Source organism: Protopterus annectens, chromosome 5.part0, assembly GCF_019279795.1.
Source record: "Protopterus annectens isolate FY-2018-M chromosome 5.part0, PAN1.0, whole genome shotgun sequence".
Taxonomy (NCBI): Eukaryota; Metazoa; Chordata; order Ceratodontiformes; family Protopteridae; genus Protopterus; species Protopterus annectens.
The window spans coordinates 1,171,966,249-1,171,987,207 of NC_056735.1; the positions used below are offsets into that span (position 1 = coordinate 1,171,966,249).

General features: G+C 37.4%; 1 protein-coding gene across 1 annotated transcript in view; it reads right to left on the bottom strand.

Moving 5' to 3' along the window:
* ATR (ATR serine/threonine kinase) overlaps positions 1–20,959 on the bottom strand; it is a 1,835,177-nt gene that overhangs the window by 535,504 nt on the left and 1,278,714 nt on the right. Inside the window, exon 34 of the mRNA XM_044071973.1 lies at positions 15,103–15,262. Coding sequence (XP_043927908.1) covers positions 15,103–15,262 — 160 coding nt within the window. The remainder of the gene's footprint in view (positions 1–15,102; positions 15,263–20,959) is intronic.

A 20,959-nucleotide genomic window follows, 5' to 3' on the forward strand; every position in this document is an offset into this window, starting at 1 on the left:
GAGAGCTGAAGGAAAAATAAGGAAGCATTTGAATAACATGCATGAGTTTAGGAAGCTTGCTGTTAAACAAGTACTTTTGATAACAACCCCAGGACACAAACTATTAGCACAATGACTTAGGCTACAGAAAACAGAAAGGGGTGTTGCCAAACTAAGAGACCCTATGACTTGAAAATAACCAAAGATCTACAGAATTATTATAGATATTTCAGAAATTCTATGAAACTCTGTACAAGCTAAGAAATTAAGGAACCAAGACACAAAATAAAACAATTATGGAAGATTTAAACATGCCAAGGTTAGACGAAGAAAATGCTCAAGAATTAATAACTAAGATTGGAAGAGAAAAATCTAAGAATGGTGATGTATAATCAAACAGGGATGTCTCCAGGAAAGATGGTATTCCTGTAGAAATGTGAAAGTTAGGAAGGAAAAAGTGATAAAGATCTGGGAAGTTCTGTTTATATATTTTAAAAGGAAGGAAGGTGCCAGTGTCATGGAAGAAAACTATAATGGCTTTATTATTCAAAGAGGGCAACTACTTTTAAAAACAAACTTCATACAGACCAGTTTCAATTTTGAACTATGATTACAAAGTATTTATATCCATATTAGCTAACAGAATGGCTGTGTTGCCAAAACTGATAGATATGTATCAACGTGGTTTTGTAGAGGGGAGGCAAACATTTGACAATATTAACAGAATGATGATACACAAAGGGAAGCAGAGTGCAAAAAGACCCTATTATTGTGGGTGGGTCTTGATGTAGAGAAAGCATCCAATAGAGTTAGCTGGTATTTTAAAAGTAGGGCAATGATAATATTTTAATTTCCTGATAGAATAATGGGGATAATTATGAATACATATATAAAGGAACAGAGGCAAGAATTAAGGTGGGAAAGTTACTCTCTGACAAGCCGAGTCTGAATACAGGAACAAAGCAGGGGTGTCCTCTTCCTCACTTATTTGCCTTACACTTACAGCCACTGGCAAAGAAAACAAGGGACTCAACAAATTGAAGGGCATAACTGGCATGGTACTCAGGTTAAATGAACCTTACCTGCAAATGATATTATTTTGTATTTGACAAATCTACAAAATTGTTCTTCAGTTTTGTGCAACATTGTAAGACAGTTTCAAGTTTTTTTTTCAGAATATAAAAGAAATAAGGATGAAACACTGTCTATAGCAGTAAACTATGTTCCACACATGAATTGGTAATGCAATACTTATATTTATGAGAACATGATAAGATGAAGTATTAAGGTGTCTGTATTAAAAAGAAGTGCATTATGGCAGCTAACAATCTGTGGGAAGAGAACAAACAAAAGATAACACAAAATTAAGAAACTGGAACTTCATGATGATGGATATGGATAGTAACTTACAAGTAGTGAAATTCTGTTAGTCCCTTTAGTATTGCATCTAGGTCAGGTACATTTTTTATCAACCAAAGGAGAAGCTTTGGACCATCATTCATAAAGAATTGAAGGAATTTATGTGGGAAGGAAAGACAGCAGGAGTTAAGTGGGATAGGTTGCTTCTCCCCACAGACCAACATGGTTTTGGATTATCAGATTTGAAGGGATACTTTAAAGCTACACAGTTAAAATCCAGCTATGTAGCACAAGCAGAGTTCACAAAATACAGTAAGAGTAGGATTTCAGATGCAGACACTTAAAGAGAACAGTAACAACCATGTAGAATACTATTTGTACAAAAGAGAAATATTTTGAGAACCAAGTTAACATGAGAATAGAGAAAAATGTTACCAAAAAGGATGACTGTAACAGGGGTGCAGAAAATAGGCAATAACAGGGGTGCAGAAAATAGGCAAGAGGGAGATGGAATTTATTGGTGAGAATTAACAAAGGAACCAAGGTGTTAAGAGCAAATAAGGAGGAGGAGGGTCATACAGTCGGACAAAGCCAAGCAGAAGTTCAGACTGCTGGTTGGAGATTGCCTTCCCCAACCAGGGATTGATATTAGAATGCAGGCACAGAGAAGGGAATAGGGGAGTGTTTAATGAAAGACCATCTCAGGAGGAGTTTAGTTGAGTCTGTAACACTTGCTGTGGTAAAAAAAAGGAATAATTGGTACAGCATATAAAAATACTGGACGATAACTGTAAGACGCTATCAAAAGATGTTAAAATAGACTGGAAAATAAGAATGGAAAGACAATATATAAAGAATAAAAACCAAATCAGCCCTATGGCTCTCCAAAAATACCCTTACTATCATGAGACAGAGAGATAAAGTCTGGACACGCTACCAAAAACATAAGTCAGCACCTCTCCTAAACGAATATAAAATGCTCCGAAATAAAGCAAAGAAAATGATAACTTTTGATCGTCAAAACTACTTCTCAACACTCCAAAACCATAATAAAAACAACCCTCAAAAATTCTGGAAAGGGATCTCTACTCTCCTCCACCCCAGCAAACCAGTTACTCCCACCCCAGATCCAAATGCTCCAGAATCTGATTTAGCCACACAATTTAACTCCTTCTTTATCAACTCCATCTCCAAACTGACCTCTTCATTCTCTAACACCTCTCTCTGCACTTCCACACCCTATTCCACATCCACTAACCCCTCTTCTTCCTCTTCTACACAAACCCCACCCTCATCTCCACTACCCCAAAATTCCCCCTCTTCTGACTGCACCCTCTTCTCATTAAATCCTGTACCTACAGCTACTATAAAGAAACTTCTTCAGAAATTGAAACCATGTACCAATGCTCCTGACAATATCCCTTCTTACTTTCTCAGTGTAGCCGCTAAAACTCTTGCTTACCCCATTAGCATCTTAATAAACCGCTCCCTACAAGAATGCATAGTTCCCCAAATCTGGAAACAAGCTTTTATTATACCTCTACACAAAGGGGGCAACAACAATAACATTAGCAATTTTCGTCCTATAGCCATCCTGTCCCCCATTTCTAAACTCCTTGAAAAATGTGTCCAACTCCAGCTTCTTCCACACCTCCTAGACAACCATCTCATTACCCCTACACAGCATGGTTTCAGACCTAATCATAGTACTATGACTGCCCTCCTCTCCTTCCTTGAAACTGTAAATAAAGCCCGTGACTCTGGGCAAATTGTATCTACTTTGCTTCTTGACCTCTCCAAAGCCTTGACACTATCTCTCACAACCTGCTCTTAACCAAACTTTCCAAACTCCACCTATCTTCTTCCTCTCTGAACTGGTTCTCTAGTTACCTTTCCAACAGAAATCAAGCTGTAAAATGGAAAAAAGCTACCTCCCCCTTCCTTAGTACCCCCACTGGAGTGCCACAAGGCTCCATACTGGGTCCGCTTCTCTTCAATATATTTATAAATGACTTCTGCAAATCAATTCCTTCCTCTAGTATCATCAATATGCAGATGATTCTACTATCATCTGTTCTGCCTCTTCTATCCCTACTCTACAAAAACTTACCCAGGAAGCTTTCTCTTCCACAGAGCAATGGATGCAAAGTAATCATCTAGCTCTCAATGCCACTAAGACCAAACTTATGTTATTTACTCCATCAAAAGTTATCCCTCCAGACATAACTACATTCTTAATTACAAGTCAAAACAACTCACCCCTTGAAATAGTATCAGAAACTAAACTACTTGGGGTCCAAATTGACAACCTACTGAAATTTAACTCCCACCTCCAAATAAACATTAAAAAAACACATCAAAAACTTGGCATGCTTTATAGACAGAAAGCCTACCTTACATCTGACACTAAAATCTCTCTCTCTACCTCCTTTCTTATCCCTTCCCTTCTCTATGGTGCCCCACTACTAACTAATCTTCAGTCCTCTTTAAGAAAACAGCTTACTTCCTGCTATAACAAAATTGCAAAATTCGCCACTAGCCATAAGTCCTCTACTCACCACTGTGTCTCCCTCCATAAGCTAAAATGGCTAGAACTCCCCAATCAACTAACTTACACCCAACTAACTCTAGCCCATAAACTTATTCTAAACCCCTCACTCTGTCCCTCCCTTTCCTCTGCCTTTAAAATGCACCTCCCTAGTAGAATTCTAAGGTCAAACAATCAAAATCTACTCGAAGTACATAAACCTACTTATCCACCAGGAAAAAACCTTCTTTCCTTTAGCCTCGCTCGCCTATGGAACTCCCTTCCACCACTTATTCGCACCACCTCTAACCACATCACCTTCAAAAAGTCTCTCTTCTTACATCTAGCAACACAGTGGGTATGCTCTTGCTCCCACCCCTCATAACTAACTCTACTAAATCTCCTTCCATACCGTATTCTACTTTATGTACCTACTATGTATGCTCTCTAATCTCTATTAACTGGTCTCTTTTACTTGTAGGTCATTTTCTAAATTAGATTAACTGTTATAACTGCTATTGTACATGTGATAAGTTTTGCTCTTTCCTGCCTAAACAGTACCAATAACTCTCTGTAACTAGATTGTTAATTGTAAACTGTTGAATGTATATCTGCTTGTTTTGGAGCTTTTCTCCCCAGGACTCCATTGAAAACGGGTTCATTATGGCCCAATGGACTATCCTGGTAAACCAACTGCAATAAATAAATAAACAATGGGAAGATATTTACATGGATCCTAAGTATGCAACAAAATCTAGAAGGTTTAGGATTTTTGCATGAAAATGTTCAAATTGGCATTTTTATACCCTACTTAGACTTTGGAGAATTTTTCCTCAGGTAGACCGCAATTGTTAGAGGTGTGATGGGAAAGAGAGAGGTACCAGTGAGCACGCCATTTGGGAAAGCAATGAGTTGATATATTTTAGAAATTCACTATAGGGTACTTTGTCAGAAATGTTGGGGAAGTAGATTATTTAGACTAAGCAAATTATTCTTTTGAACTGGGATACAGAAACTAATTGCCTATAAACAGTAAGACCCGACCAAGTTTAATACTGGTGGCTGTCAAAAAGCAAGTATTAGGAAATGGAAATCAAAAGTAAAACCAAATGTAACTGAATTGTTGAGTTTTATAAAGGAGAAAAAAAGAACTGGAGGTGGGATCTTTTGAAAAAGGAAGGCGTAGACTACATAGAAATAAATAATTTATTTATTTCTTTAAATTTGTTGACCGGGAGTGTCCGACTGGACGTGGGTCCATTTTCAGCGGAGGTCCGGGGAGAAAAGCTCCACAGTAAAATAAACAGACAGTAGTTACATTGGATTACATAGTGATTAACAATTTAACATAGAAATTACTTACAACATATTTACAGATGAAGAACATAGTACATCAGTAGACAACTAGAATCTTTATCTGTGAAGTACATAACAGGCATTAACAAATGTAACAATGAGAAGTTCCTGCTGTATAATAAGTACTAGGCTTATGAGCATCTGAGCTTGCTATTATCAAGGTAGTTAGTGGAGGTGAAAGAAAGGTAGTAGTTGGATGGGGTGGATGATATTAGAGTGGGAGTTGGAAGGGCATAGCCAGCATGTTTTTAGGTGCGCTTTTAATAAAGTTTTGAAGTTGGTGCATGATGGTACGGAGGTAATTTTGGGTGGGAGTGAGTTCCATAATTTGGCTATGGCACAAGAGAATAGTGCTTCACCAGCAGAGTTATTGGCTTTAGTGATCTGCAAGTGATTTTTGTTGCTGGATCTTAGTGGTCTGGTGGTGCGATAGGGTTGGAGTAGATTCTGGAGGGATGGGACATTTAGTGGATGGTTTACTAGTTTGTGGGCGAGTGAGAGTTGATACCACTGAAGGAGGTGAGGGAGTTCAAGCCAGTTCAGCAAGTGAGAGACAGTGGTGACTACGGTAGGATGCCCCTGTGGCGAATTTTACGATTTTGTTGTAGCAGGTCTCTAGCTTGTTTAGATCACATTGCCTTAGGTTGGTATATACTGGAGAGGCATAAAGTAGGGTGGAGATAAGGTGGGAATTTGCTATTGAAATCTTTGCTGCTTTGGTGAGAAATTGTTTATTTCTGTATAATGCTCCTAGTTTTTTGTGGACTTTTTTTATGGTCATGGATATGTGAATGTCAAATTTTAGTTTATTGTCTATTTCCACTCCTAGCAATTTGGTGTGTTCAGTTGGGTATATAGTGGTGCTGTCTTTTGCTGTGATGTTATAGTGAGAGTTGTTTTGAGTATGTTTGGTGGGCTGGAAGATGAGTAGTTTAGTTTTGTTTGGGTTGAGTATTAACTGGGCATCGGATAACCATGTTTCAACAGAGGAAAAGGCTTCCTGTGTGACTTTTTGCAGTTTGGGTAGGGACTGGGCTGAGCAGATGATGGTAGAGTCATCTGCGTATTGGATGAGTGTGCCATGTTTGGTGGCAGAGGCTAGATTATTGGTGTAAACAGAGAAAAGTAGGGGTCCAAGGATGGATCCTTGGGGAACCCCTATGGAGACAGGTAGTTGGGGAGATATGTCATTCTGCCATACAACGGATTGTTGGCGGTCAGACAGGTAACTCTGAAACCAGTTGGTGACTGATTGTGAGAAGGATAGGTTATTGAGGACAGAGATAAGTTGTTTGTGTGGGACCATGTCAAATGCTTTAGATAGGTCTAGGAAAGTAGCAGAGGAGAGATAGCCATTGTTTTATGCTGAAGGATAGTGTTTGTAAAGGAGAGTAAGGCAGTGGTGGTGCTATGGTTTGGTCGGAAACCATGCTGAGTTCTGGAAAGGAGGTTGTTAGTAAGGAGGTAGTGTGAGACCTGAGAGTGTATGCATCTCTCTAGTATTTTGGAGAGTGGAGAGAGAATAGCTATGGGGCGGTAATTGGTTAGTTCTGCAGAGGGTCCGCCTTTGTGGAGGGGAATTATATGTGAGACTTTCCACAATGTGGGAACGTAACTTTCTGACAGAGATCGGTTAATCAAGATGGATACTGGGTAGGCCAGAGCATCAGCTGCGATTTGTAGGTATTCACTTGGGAGGATGTCTGCTGCTAATTTGGTGGGTTTAAGTTTAGTTAAGAGTTTTTTTATGTTGGAGGTAGGTACAGGAGAAGAAGAGAAGGCAGTGGGGAGATTACTAGTTGAAGGTGTGGGTTGGAGGGGACGCCGTTGTGTTGTTTAGCTAGTGATAGTATGGTTTGGGTGAAGTGTGTGTTGAATGAGGTAGCAATATTTTCTGAGGAGTGAGGGATGTTAGGAGGAGGGGTACTGACTTTACCTGGGTGGAGGATGGAGTTTATGGAGGACCAGAATTGTTTGGGGCTGTGTTGTGAGGAGTCTAGGGCAGACTGGTAGTATTGGAATTTGTCCCGTTTATTAGCTTTTGACTCTATTGCGTAGTTCTAGGAATTTCTGTCTAGCTGCGGGGTTTTGGTTTTGCGCCAGTGCTCCCAGGCTTTATCCCTGTTTTTCATTTCTGACTTAGTGGTTTTCTGTAGCCATGGGGAGGGTTGTGCTTTGGTTCTGGAAAATCTTATGGGGGCATGGTAATTAAGGATGTTCAGGAAGGTAATATTAAAAGATTCAACTGCGTCATCTAGACTGAGGTACTTTAGAGCATGCCAGTTACATTCTTTGAGGGATGAGATGAATGTGAGTGGGTTAAAGTTTATTTTTTTACGTATTTGACGACAGATGACAGGTTTAGCTTGGTACAGGTATTTAGGTATAAATTAAATCTGTGGGAACAATACATACAGAATAATGTTCAGGAGTAATATTTCTGGTAAGGCAGGACTTGAGATATTTCAGTTAAGGCAGGACGTGAACAATTTATACAATGTTAAAATTAATTTCTAAAGCAAAAAAGCATATTTGTATAAGTATAAAAGAAAAAAAAAAGTAATGGTTTGCCTTCTCTTTTATAACTGAATGCATATTCGTGTCATTATAAAATGTGTGGTGTTAGTAAAGACGTTTAAAAAAAAAATCAATAAATGGAAAGGAATTTTTTTTCTAACTGATCCCAGCCAAGAATTTGTAAAACTCCAAGAAAAAAATTAAAGTAAAACAAAAATAAACAAAATTTAAAATAAAACTAACTGTAACAATAAAAACAAAAAACAATACTGGAAGTATCCAATTGTTGTTGTGTCTTTCAGCTTTTCCTGGTTAGGGGTCGCCACAGCGGAAGTCTGGTCTGCTAATGATTGGCAGTAGATTTTTTACGTGCCGGGTTGCCAGCCCTGACGCACAACCTTCGACTAAGGTACGCTCATTCACGCATGTCTCCATAAAGAAGATGCTTTAGCTGAGAATCGAACAGGAGAACGTCTTACTGTGAGGCGACAATGCTACTGCAGCACCACCACCACAGTTATCCAATTGTTAAATGAAGAAAATCAGTCCAAAATACATACACCAGCAATAGTCTCACAGCACATGCCCCTAAATAAGGAATCTTACTTCTAAGCTCCTCTTACTAATTGGCTACATTTACTTCCTTAACAATCAGTGAATGGTAAGGATTTTTTTTCTGAATGACACTAGCCAAGAACTTTTAAAAATCTAAGAAAGAAACGTTATGGTAAAATATAATTAAACAAAATGCAATACAATAAAAATAAACAAATAAATAAATAATGGAAGTATCTAAACCTTAAATGGAGAAATCCAACCCAAAATCCAGTGTAGTTACACACCAGTAGTAGTCTCACAGCACTTGCAGCTTGACCACGACCCTTTGAAACCACCTCCTCATTCAAAAACTTTTAAGTTTTGGCTTGATTAAACTTCCAAATGCATATCCACAAAAACAAAACAGAAAGCTTCTCACACTTTTTATCTCCATCAGGAAGAGATGTTATACGGAAAGGCTATTCTCATCTCAGCTTAAATATGCCCTCCTATTAAATCCCTCTAGTGTAAAAGAAAACTTCATTTCTGCTCAAACAATGGCCAAGAAATTTTGTTGCTTCATTTCCCTTGCATTAAGAATTGAAAGTTACTGCTCTGTTCTAAAAAAGGATAATCATCGATTAGTTCAACAAAGAGTACAACATCTGTCTGGTAACCAGACTATTTAAACGTCTAAACAAAAATACTTTCACTTAAGCCAAAGGAAAGTTCACAGTTAAAGAAAAAACTTAAGGTCTCAACCAAACCAACCCCCTTCTTTTCATGTCATCATCTCATCTAGAAAATGCAGCAACCACAGCTTCTCCATTATAAGTCTTAAATGGTGGTCAAGCCTACCATCTAACATAAGAGTGTCTATCACTTTTTTATAACTCAGGAAAACCTTCAGGGACTATGAAAGAAGCCAATACTACTGTAACATCAATGTAGCAAGACAAACTCCACTGGCTCCATCTAAGCTCTATTTACTATAAACTTACAAATTCATTACAACTTTTAAGATGATGTTTGTATTATGAAGTTCAGTTGTGTAAAGTCTTATAACGGTAGATGTCCTTCTCTTCACTGTTGCAGTATTCATAACATTAGACAGATCCCCTGCCTAGGGCAACCCGACGTCCTGCAAGTAAATCAGTCTTAGGTTGTTTTAAGGTATGCCATATATCACACATATGCTCCTCAGGTAGCATAGGGCATAAAGGTGACATCCAGAGGAGGTTATGAGAAAGACACCAAACAGAAAACCTCATCCATTTTGATAAGTAGGATTTCCTACTATTGGGTTTTCTGGCCTCCTGCAGGACCATAAGCACATCATCAGACAAAAGGTGCCTACGTGGAATCAAAATCCTACCAGCCACACAGTCAATTAAGAGTGGACAGGTGGGATGGATGAGAAATCCCTCATCTTATGTGAGTAGGCCCACCCTCTGAGGTAACTTCTGATGACTGCCCTTGGATAAATGCAGAAGAGGAAACCAATGCTGTCTCGGCCAAAAGAGAATCACCAATAAGATTTTGGGGGTGTCCTGTTGAATTTTAAACAGGACTTTTGGAATGAGGGGAAGGGGAGGGAAAGCATAAAGAAACATCTCCTTCCAAAAAAAAAAGAGGATGTCCACCTTCCACACCAGAGGACCTGGGATTCTAGCACAAAATAGAGGAAGCTGTCTGTTCAGAAGGGAGGCAAGTAGATCTATTTGAGGAGTAACCCCACTGGTGGACAATGTCCACAAACATATCTCTGTGAAGCATTCATTTGTGGGACTGAGTTAAGGACCTGCTCAGTGTGTCTGCCACAAAGTTTTGTCCTGATGGAATGTAAACTGCCTGAAGAGTCAACTGATACTGGACAGCAAGATACATAAGATCTTATTCACCCCTGCATGTTTACATACCACACACCACTGTGGTGTTGTCTATAAACACCTTGAGAGGTCCCAAGGAGAAAAAGAGGATGAAAAGCCTGAAGAGCCAGCAGAAGGGCTCTCATCTCTTTGACATTGATGTGCTCCTTCTGCTGAAGAGGAGATCAGACCCCTGCACCTTTATGAAGGCCTGCCACTCACTCTGTGGATCTTTAGGGGCAGGAGAAACATGTTTAGTTTTCTGTTTTTTCTTTAATGTCTTTAATGTTATAAAACTTGGGAGGCTCTGACCCAGGACAGCATTCAATAATAGTAGTAGGAACTTCTCCTCTGACTAAAATCTGAGGAACACCCCTCTGAAAAGATCAGCAGTGGTTCCTCCTGAACATCTGAAATGGATGTCTACAAAGCCTCCTTGGACATGCTTAAAGCCCGATCTCCACTGGCCTCCAACCCAGTCGCAGCAGAGGAATCTGACAACAAAGCCGGGAAACCTCCAGGCATTCACTCACCTCAGGAGAAACGTCCTGTGGAGGCTGAACAGTGGAAGATTCTGGCCTAGGCTTCTTGGTCTCCTTTCTGCCTGATGGCTGTCCCTCAGAGTGAGAAGTTCCCTCCACTGTATCTTTCACAAGAAGTTTAAATTGCTGATTCTCAAGATATAGCACCAAAGAAGGAAATCTGCTACACAAAGTTTTAGGTACAAAAGCCTGACAAATGCAATAGGATGTATGGTCGTGCGAGGTGCCAAAACAAAACAAATACTGTTTGTGGCAGTTTTTATAGGGAATCTATCTCCCACGCTGGCATTTTCCCTTCTTGGATGACATGAAACTCCACATTCATCAGTTTTCAAAAAAAAAAAAAAAACCCAAGTTACTCAAAGAATAAACTCTCCACAAGAACACCTGTTAGTTTTAGTACTAGAAGAAGTAATTAAAATCCCCTGTGAGAAAAACGGTCTATAACAAAACAGAAAGAACTAAAATATAAACTAAAATACGGGAAAGTTGTCAGTAACAAAAGAAAATGACTAACATAACACTATAGCTCTAAATGTAGTACTGATGGCAGCCTAAATAATTTCTTAAAAGATTAATACAAATGTTAGCAAATAAAAGCAAAAAAAGGTTAGAAAAATTAATAACGACTTTAGAGACTGAGCCATTAACAACAGACCTAGATATTAAAGAAAGATATGACATGGGAGCATTCCTGCATGGTCAGTAAGGTAATATCTGATACAATTATATTTAAAAGATTATGCCTGGAACATATAGTTGCAGGATTTAACACCAGATCAGGGAACCTAATACTAAATGGGCGACCGGTGCTCCACACTGGAGGTCAACCCCTTACTGGTTAGATCTGACCATAAACAAATCACTTTGGATATCCTCATTCCGCCCCCACTCCAGACAAGGAAACCACCATGAAAAACTTTTCAAAGTAAACTTCACGTTACTTAAGACCGAGATGGAAAGCTTCAAAGCCCCCATGCTAAAGGATAACATTGTCCAAGCTGCAAAATCCTTTACTAATGCATTCTACGGGCACCTACAAGAATGCATGGATCGTGCTATCCCAAGCAAAACAAAGACTCACTCCTCCAAGAAAAGGAAACCAGTCCGGTGGACTCCTGCCATAAACAAGCTATACAATAGAAGGAGGAAACTAGTACAGAAAAGAGTAAAATCCCAAGAAGGGAAGACATCCCTGATCAGTATCAGCAAGAAACTACGATCCCTCATAAAATCATCCAAGGCGAGTTTCGAAAGAAAAATTGCCAAGGACTCCAAAGATAACCACAAGGCATTATTTAGCTATATCAAGAATCTAAGTGGCAATGCTCAGATCTGCTTGGAGCTAGTGCAGAATGGTACAAAATACACTGAACTGATAGATATTGCCATCATCCTGGCAGACAGGTTCAATGCAAACTTTATCCCCCCTCTCACCCCCAAAAGGGCCCATAACCATGCCAGAAAAATGTAGAGCTCCTGAAGTCACAGACACTAAGGTTAAAACAGCCCTCTCCAAAGCCAAAAACACAGCATCAATGGGACCGGACGGAGTCCCAGGCTGCGTCCTACACGAGCTCAAAGACAAACTAACCCTCACCTAAGCACATTGTTCAAACTCAGCCTCTCCACAGGTTACGTACCCATAGAGTGGCGCACAGCAATGGTTATTCTGCTCCACAAAGGTGGAGCCACAACAGACCCCGGGAACTATCGCCCTACAAGCCTGACTAGCTTGGTCTGCAAAGCTATGGAGTGCATCATCATGGAACTCATTAACGGAGACACTGGGAATCTCCAAACACTGGACCCTACCCAGTTCGACTTTGTTAAGGGCAGATCATGCCTCCTAAACCTGGTGGACTTCTTTGAGACAGTTACTAAGGCTACAGACGAGGGGAACGTGGTACACACAGCCTACCTAGACCTTGCAAAGGTCTTTGACATCATTCCCCATTCTGGTATTATAGACAAGCTCACCAGCCTGAACATAAACCCCTACGTCACAAGATGGGTTGCCAACTGGCTCATGGACAGAACCCACTTGGTAAGAGTTGCGGGAGCTAGGTCTGACTCTAAACCGGTTACAAGTGGTGTTCCCCAGAGCTCAGTCCTAGGACCCCTCCTGTTCGGCATATACTTCTCAGAGGTACTGGCAAGCACAGGAGGACTATGGCTGACCAAGTTCGCAGACGACTGCAAACTAGGGGCTATAACTGACTCTCTGGCTGACACAGACATCCTCCAAAAAGGTCTCACTGAGACGGACACCTGGTATCAAAATCATGGCCTCAAGCTAAATGCCAAAAAGTGCATAGTCATCCTCTTTGGAAAAAACAAAGTACCCACAAACTACCACATAGGTGGTAGTCCCCTAAATACAGAAGATGTAATAAGGGATCTGGGGACTCAAGTAGATAGTAAACTCTCTTCTGATAATCACATTGCCAATGTGGTTAGAAAATCCTTCTACGTGGCACACCTTATCACAAAAGGGTTCGCATCCAGATCAAAAGAGGTCAGTGTGCCCCTCTACTCATCGCTCATCAGACCAATCATAGAGTACAACGCCCCATTTGGGATGCATCTTACAAGACACCTGCAACAGCTGGAAAGACCACAGAAGTACCTCATCAAGGGGATCACTGGCCTCAAACAGATGCCCTATGCAGCTCGACTGAAGAAACTCCAGCTGTACTCGGTTGTATACCGCCTACACAAGAGGTGATCTCTGCTTGACATACAAGGCCATGTCCAACCCAGAAGTGATCGACATGCTCCACCTAAAGAAAAGCTTATCCCCTTGAGCCACACGCTCTAGGGATCTAAACCTCATCACAACAATAAATAGGATGTGCTGGAGGGATAGATTCCTGTCACAGAGACTTCCCATGCTTTGGAACAAGATTCCAATCTACATTAGGCAGAGCTCCTCGCTAACACTCTTCAAAAGAAACCTTGATGCGTGGATGGGAAACAGAAAGTTTACCCCGGGGATCACTTCAGTGGCTCTGCTGGACAGAGGCACAGGGAACTAATCTACGGGGGTGGCGAAAGCCAACACATTCTGGCTAGGCTTATAAATGCCTTTGGGCAGATAGCCTAGTACCTACCTTGTTGTTGTGTCTTTCAGCTTTTCCCGGTTAGGGGTCGCCACAGTGGAACTCCGGTCCGCTAATGATTGGTAGTTGATTTTTACATGCCGAGTTACCAGCCCTGACGCACAACCTTCAACGAAGCTATGCCCATTCATGCATGTCTCCACGTAGAAGACGCTCTAGCTGAGAATCTATGAACCTAAATATAAATACCAATAAAAGAAAACAGTGAAGGAGACATTGTGCAACACCTTCCAAGATTAGGAAATAAGCTTCTTCTTAACAACCAGTAGGTGTCAGTCATTACTATACATCAAAAATAATCTTAATATATATTTGAAAGGTAAAAAGAGCAACCCTGTGGACAATTTACTTCTTGGCTAGTGCAGTTTTCTAAAGTCTGAACATCCTCTTTGTGTTTGTATGGGGTTTTGCCAGGTGTTCTGGTTTCCATCCACATCCCCAGAAATGTGATGCAGATGAAAATATTCTCCTCCGAAATATCTTGCAGGTTAGTGCAGTGTGTGTGCGTGCCTGTGTAACCCATGATGGGATGGTGTCCTGTTAAGGATTAGTTATCTGCCTTGAAAAGAGTGTCAGGACAGGCCAACTCCTCCTGTGTCCCTCAAATGGATGAAATGGGTGGAAAATGAATGAGAAAATATCAACATGGGGTTATGGTAATCATGCCAGTAGTTCATAAACAACTGAACCTATAAAGTCCTTCAGAACAGCAAAAGGAAGTAGAATGTTTTATGGTACAGTGTGAATAATCGCTGTCTAAAAAATTAAGACAAACTGAAGGTAGCATGAGCTGAGGTAGTTGACTAATTGCTTTTAGTTTTGGCTTATGAGGGTTGGAGCATTGCGAGCAGTACACCAACAGTAAGGTTTTAAGGTAGCCAGTAACAGGCATTTATATGAACAAGATCTCCTACTTTATGAAATGCCGCATAGATTACAGTCTCCTACAGACAGTAAAAATAAAGTCACCTGATCTTTGCTGGAAGACAGTTTTGTATTCGAGGACTGCTAAACAATGTACAATGGTATATGAGCATTGCATCTCTTTGGCACTCAATGTGTGCACTTCTATCTTGTCTACACCACAGAAAGGAAATGTGTGGGAGTCTCCTGCAACTCCTACTGTATGACCTCTATTTCTGTATATATCTACATTTTATTCTACAGTTTCCCAGATTGGAAACAATTGATCCTATTCTAACACAATGGAAAGAAAACAACTGCATTAAAACGTAACACTTGCATATTTTTACATACCAAGATAGTATAAGAAAATACAGTCAGTGTACCCTTACCTTGGACCAAAGCCATTTGGCTCTTTCAACACAGAGCTCTGGCAGTCTTGATTCTCCTGCATTCAAAAGAGCATTATATGCTGTCTGGTGATGACCTGCTTTTCTGGCAACTCTGGCACTCTGCAACCAGCACTCCCCGATCATCTCATGATACTCAGAGCTAGAAAGGAATTGTTTTCACATTAGATCTTTAAAAAGATAACAGCTTTACATACTTGAATACAATGACTTGAAAAAGTAAAATGATCTCATGATGACTACTCCATTTTTCCAGATACAGGCCAAATATAGTTTCAACCTCTTAGTGGAAACATTCTGGACAAAGTCAAAAACTTGGGGGGGGGGGGGGGGGGGACAAAGTCCCAAAAACCAGATACAGATTTAAAAAAATTCGATTTTAAATTTAGAAAGTTGAGAGAATAACTGGTTTTGCATTATCATGCATTTTTTGAAAGAAATGAAGTCTGAAACCCAAATGATTGTCATTAATTTAATGATTTCAATCATATGTGACTTGCCAGAAAATGACAAATTTAAAGAGAAACAGACCAAAAAGTGTGATGCAAAAAATCTGGATATTCTGCAAACGTCCGGACAGCTGAGAGGCAGGAGATCAATGGACAACTGGCATTTGGGAAACTATCACCCTGCTACTAAACAGGCCAGGGCTACTGATGCGCTTTGGTTGTGGAAAACCAATGACATTTTCTTGTAGTGTATCTACTCAGCAGCAGTACCAGTTAGTTTGTTAGCAATAAATGTGCTGTGTATGTTTGTATGAGCAAAGGAACATGTAGGGAGTAAACACATACTGTATCAAAACAAAGTCTAGGCACACAAAATAGTAGTATGTAGGATCTCAGAGGCCAGAAACACCAGATAAGATGCAACTCTGTAAAATGAATGCACTCAGAAAGCCAAACTTGCAAAAAAAAAAAAAAAAAAAAAAAAAAAAAAAGTTTATTTTAGTTTATATGATGCTGTTTTACCAAATGTGTAGTTTTGTCTTGATAGATAATTGAATTGAAAACTGTTAACCTCAGTTAAATATAACTAGTATTAAATTGATAAGGTGGTAGCTGAGGTACTGCTGCTTAGGGTAGGGGGTTAACTTGAGTAGTAAATACTGCTCTAAGTTGGAGTTTTCAACTCCAGGCGGGATGCAAGGTTTAATCCTTACATTATTTTCACTTGTTCATTGTTATATGTATATAGTTTTGACATCCACAATATATTTTGTACACTCATTGTCACTACAAACAAAATTGAATCCTATACAAAATCCCATAAGAGATTTAATAAATACAGCTATGTTTAAAGGTACACCTAAAAGAGGAGATGTAACATTATTTATCTTGTTATTTGTTATTTCGATCATAAGATTCTTGAGTTTTAAAATGCCAAATGACATCTTTAAAAGGAATTTCTTTAAACATTAATGGATTGAATAATCCGTGTAAAAGGGCAAGCCTAATAAGATACATTAATCTACACAAGGCCAATCTAGTCTTCCTGCAAGAAACCCATCTCTTGAAAAAAGATATTGATAAACTAGCCACTAATAAGTATACAGTATTGGTTAGTTCAGAGCACACTCAGAAAAAGAGGAGTGGCTATTTTATGGAATAAAAGTATGCCCATTCCTAAAACCATTAAGTCTTATCAGGATGACAAAGGAATGTTTTGTATGGTTACAATACAAATTAATGGGAAGACTTACACTTTAATGTATATTGGATACCTGGAATTGGTATTAATACAGTGAAACATCATATTGATAAGATCATATCATTCTCTGTAGGGGATATTATTTTAGCTGGTGATTTTAATTGTATACTACATGAAAGTGATACTACCACTATAAAGAAAAGAAGAATTACATCTAATGCAAAACATTTAAATGATTTTGCTAATTCTTATCATTTGAATGATATTAATAATCAGATAAGAGTCAAAATCATTACCATACACCTTTTTTTCTAACAGATACAAAACTTATTCAAAAATAGATAGGGTCTTTATTTCTAACCAGATGGTAACAGATTTAATTAATTCCAAAATCATTTCATGTCCTATATCTGATCATAACTCAATTGTTTTCGAATTCATGATAAAAAATACTCATAATGTTCAGATCAAAAGGATACCAGCATACTTAACTCAGCTAAAAGACTATAAAGAATATATACTTTCAGAAGTACAACATTTTCTAGACATAAATAATACTCCTGAAGTCTCCATTGTCTATGTTTGGGATGCCTTAAAATCATATCTATATGGACAAAGTATCAGATGGTATAATAACAAAAGGAAATCTTGGGATAAGGAATTGTTAGATATTCAAAGTAAACTAGACTCTTATAAACATAATAATAAAGAAAATATTATGGACAAGAAAGTTATTGAAGAAATAAACAAACTAAATGAGAAATACAAAGAAATTTTAACTCATAAAGTTAAAATAACTTTAGAGAAATACAAGTTTTTGTCTTATTCAATAAGCCCCAAATACTTACATAGACTTAAAAATAAAACAAAAAGATTGAAAAAACAAAACCATATCAAAGAAATCTTTTCTCTAAGGAAAAGAAGAATGTTTCTAGTATACCAGAAATACTGGATGAATTTAGAAATCACTTTCACAAGATTAACCATAACAACATTAACATGGAACCTAAAGATAAAATAAAGGAGTTTATAACCACAAACATGAATAAAAAGCTTAATAAACAACAGATTAAACTATTGGACAAGAGTATTTCATATACAGAAGTTATTACACAAATAAATAAGCTTAAATCAAACAAAGCACCGGGTAATGATGGTATTATACCAGAGATATATAAAATCCTTTCTAAAACTACATATTCATTAATACATAAGGTTTTTATTCTGGCCCAAACTGAGTTAATAACCCCCCCCATCTTGGCAATATACATTTATTTCACCAATTTTAAAACCTAATAAAGATCCAACTAGATGTTCTTCATATCGACCCATCTCATTACTTAATGTTGATTATAAAATGTTTATGAGTATTTTGCTGATAGATTGAAGACAATTATCCCCGGCATTATAGACATAGATCAGACGGGCTTCATTGTAAATAGAAATACTTTTGATAATATAAGAAGAACTTCAACATTAATTGATTTTGCAAATAGGAAAAAGAAAGATTTAACACTTATTAGTCTTGATATAGGTTCAGCATTTGATTCAGTAAGTTGGGACTATCTGTTTACCTTACTGAAATGCACAAATTTCTCTGATGCATTTGTAAATTTAATTGAGCATTTATACAAAGGAACGCTGGCTTATATTAAGGTAGGAACATATGTTTCACAAAAATACCCATTCTTAAAGGTACAAAGCAAGGATGTCCACTTTCTCCACTATTATTCACTTTAGTAATGGAGCCTTGGGCTAATTTGATTAGAAACAGTACTGACATAGAGGGTTTTGAAATAGAAGAAAATACAACATCAAAAATTCAACTTTTGCAGATGATGTTCTAATTACATCAGCAGGATCTAATTCTTCTATGCAGTCTTTATTTGATAAAATGATGAATTTTAAAAGTATTTCTGGTTTAATATTCAATGAAGAAAAACTAAAATACTACCTATATATACACGAAAAAATACTCTCATTAGTGATTTTACTAAATATGTACCCAACTCAGGTCAGATAACTTATTTAGGTATAATACTATCTAAAGATATTAAATCTATTATATATAATAACTATAATACCTGTTTTCTTAATATACAAAATCTTTTTAATACCTGGAATAATATGTTTTTACTATGGAGGAGAGACTTACAATTATTAAAATGATAATATTCCCCAAGATTTTATACTTAATACAATCAATAATACTTTCACCTACAAAAATAACTATCAAGAAACTGAATACACTAATGTTAAATTTCTTATGGGCACCTAATAGACCTAGGATTGCATTAAAGAAACATACTAATAGCTGGTTTCAAGGGGGTATTTCTTTTCCAGACTTTAATTTATATATTATCTCTTCTATTATAAAAGTTATTACTTTATTAATAGATTGGTCATATGTCACAAAATGGAAAGATTATTGGGAGCTAATTAGTATGCACTTCATGAAAATCTCCTTAACACATAAAAATATGATTATAAATAACTCCATGTTGTGGTTGCTAAAGGAATTTTGTACTTCACCTATTACACCTAAACATATGGTCTGTTACCCATTAAATATTATTATTAGTTATCGTAACTTTATATTCATGCACCCTAAGTATAGGGAATGGAATTTTATTGTATTCCCTATAATTTATACTCAGGGTATGCTTATGTCATCTACTTCTGAAGGAGCTCATTTAGCTATAGATAATAATCTAAAGTACTGGTATCAGCTGATATCTGATAATAAAGTTAAAAATCTAGATTTCTTAAAACAAGAATTTGATCTAAGAGAAACTTGCTGGTTAGAGGTTCAGATCTTTAGACAACATCTCATTGATAGAATAGATCTAATGTCTATAACAGTTAAAGAATCTATTCCAAAACTGATTGATTACTTGATAATAAATTTACAGCATAAAGTTTCTGATAAAGGTAAACTTTCATATATACATAAAATTATCAGACAAGAAACTTTTTACAATGTAGATTCATACTGGAATTATTTCACCTCTATTAATGGGGACCCACCAACTCAACAAGATAAACAATATATATTGGAATCTGCTTATAGAACTACATCTTCCATTGTCTGGAGACTTTATACATGGAAATTTTTACATAGATCTTTTATACACCTTTGATGATGAATAAAATTAATAATAAAGATAATCTATGTAAGAGATGTAATGTAGAAATTAATGCTGACTGGGCTCATATGTTTTATGACTGTATGAAGTTGAAAGAATACTGGAAGTCAATTAATGAATTTTTGTAAGCTCTTTTACAGATAATTTCATTATTTCTAAGTCTCTTATATTATTCAACACACCTGTACCTCAATGTGTTAAAAGATTAAGCTTCCCTTGTTATGGTCTATCCTAGCAGTGGCTAGGAAAATAATAACTAGAAATTGGATTTCAGATACACCTCCTTCGTTCAATGAATTTAAAAATGTTATGAATATAATGTGTCATATGGAAATAAGCACAATTAGAATGAGAACAACTAGAAAAACATCACATTTTATTGTATGGGATAATTTACAAAATTTGTTAAAAAAATTCTAATTTCAATAGCACAGTATTTTAGTTTAATTAATTGATCTGATTGTAGTGGATGTCTTTGTAAATACTTTAGTTGTTTTGTTGAATATTATAATAATACCTATTTTTAATTATTTGTATAAAATTGTTATGATATTTCTCTTATATGTTAAAACAATAAACTTGTTTTGAAAAAAAAAAAAAAAAAGAAAGCCAAACTTTCTTTGCTGAAGGACAGGGTTCACTTTAGTACACAGATTCTTTGAAACCAGCAAATCTGATTGTTACACAATAAAATGAAAGAGTTTTACCTCAGTACCAGACAACTGTATGCTCCAAAAACTGTTTTTGGACACCAATTATGTACAGCAATTGCCTATTTTTGGAATGGTATGGGCCACAACATGAAAGAAGAAAACACCAAGGACCAAAGAATCAAGATACACACATTTTGAGTATATATAAAATCCACATTATCAATATACAGTCCGAGTCTGAACAGTTGGCACTGTTTCAAATTAGCAAGTACCTAGAAGCAAGAAATTCTAAGAAAGAGGGTGCAAAACTGGAATACCTAACAATAAACTGTGACAAAATATTTCTGAGGTTTGAAAATTACACAAAGCGAACAATGAAGATGGAAATCA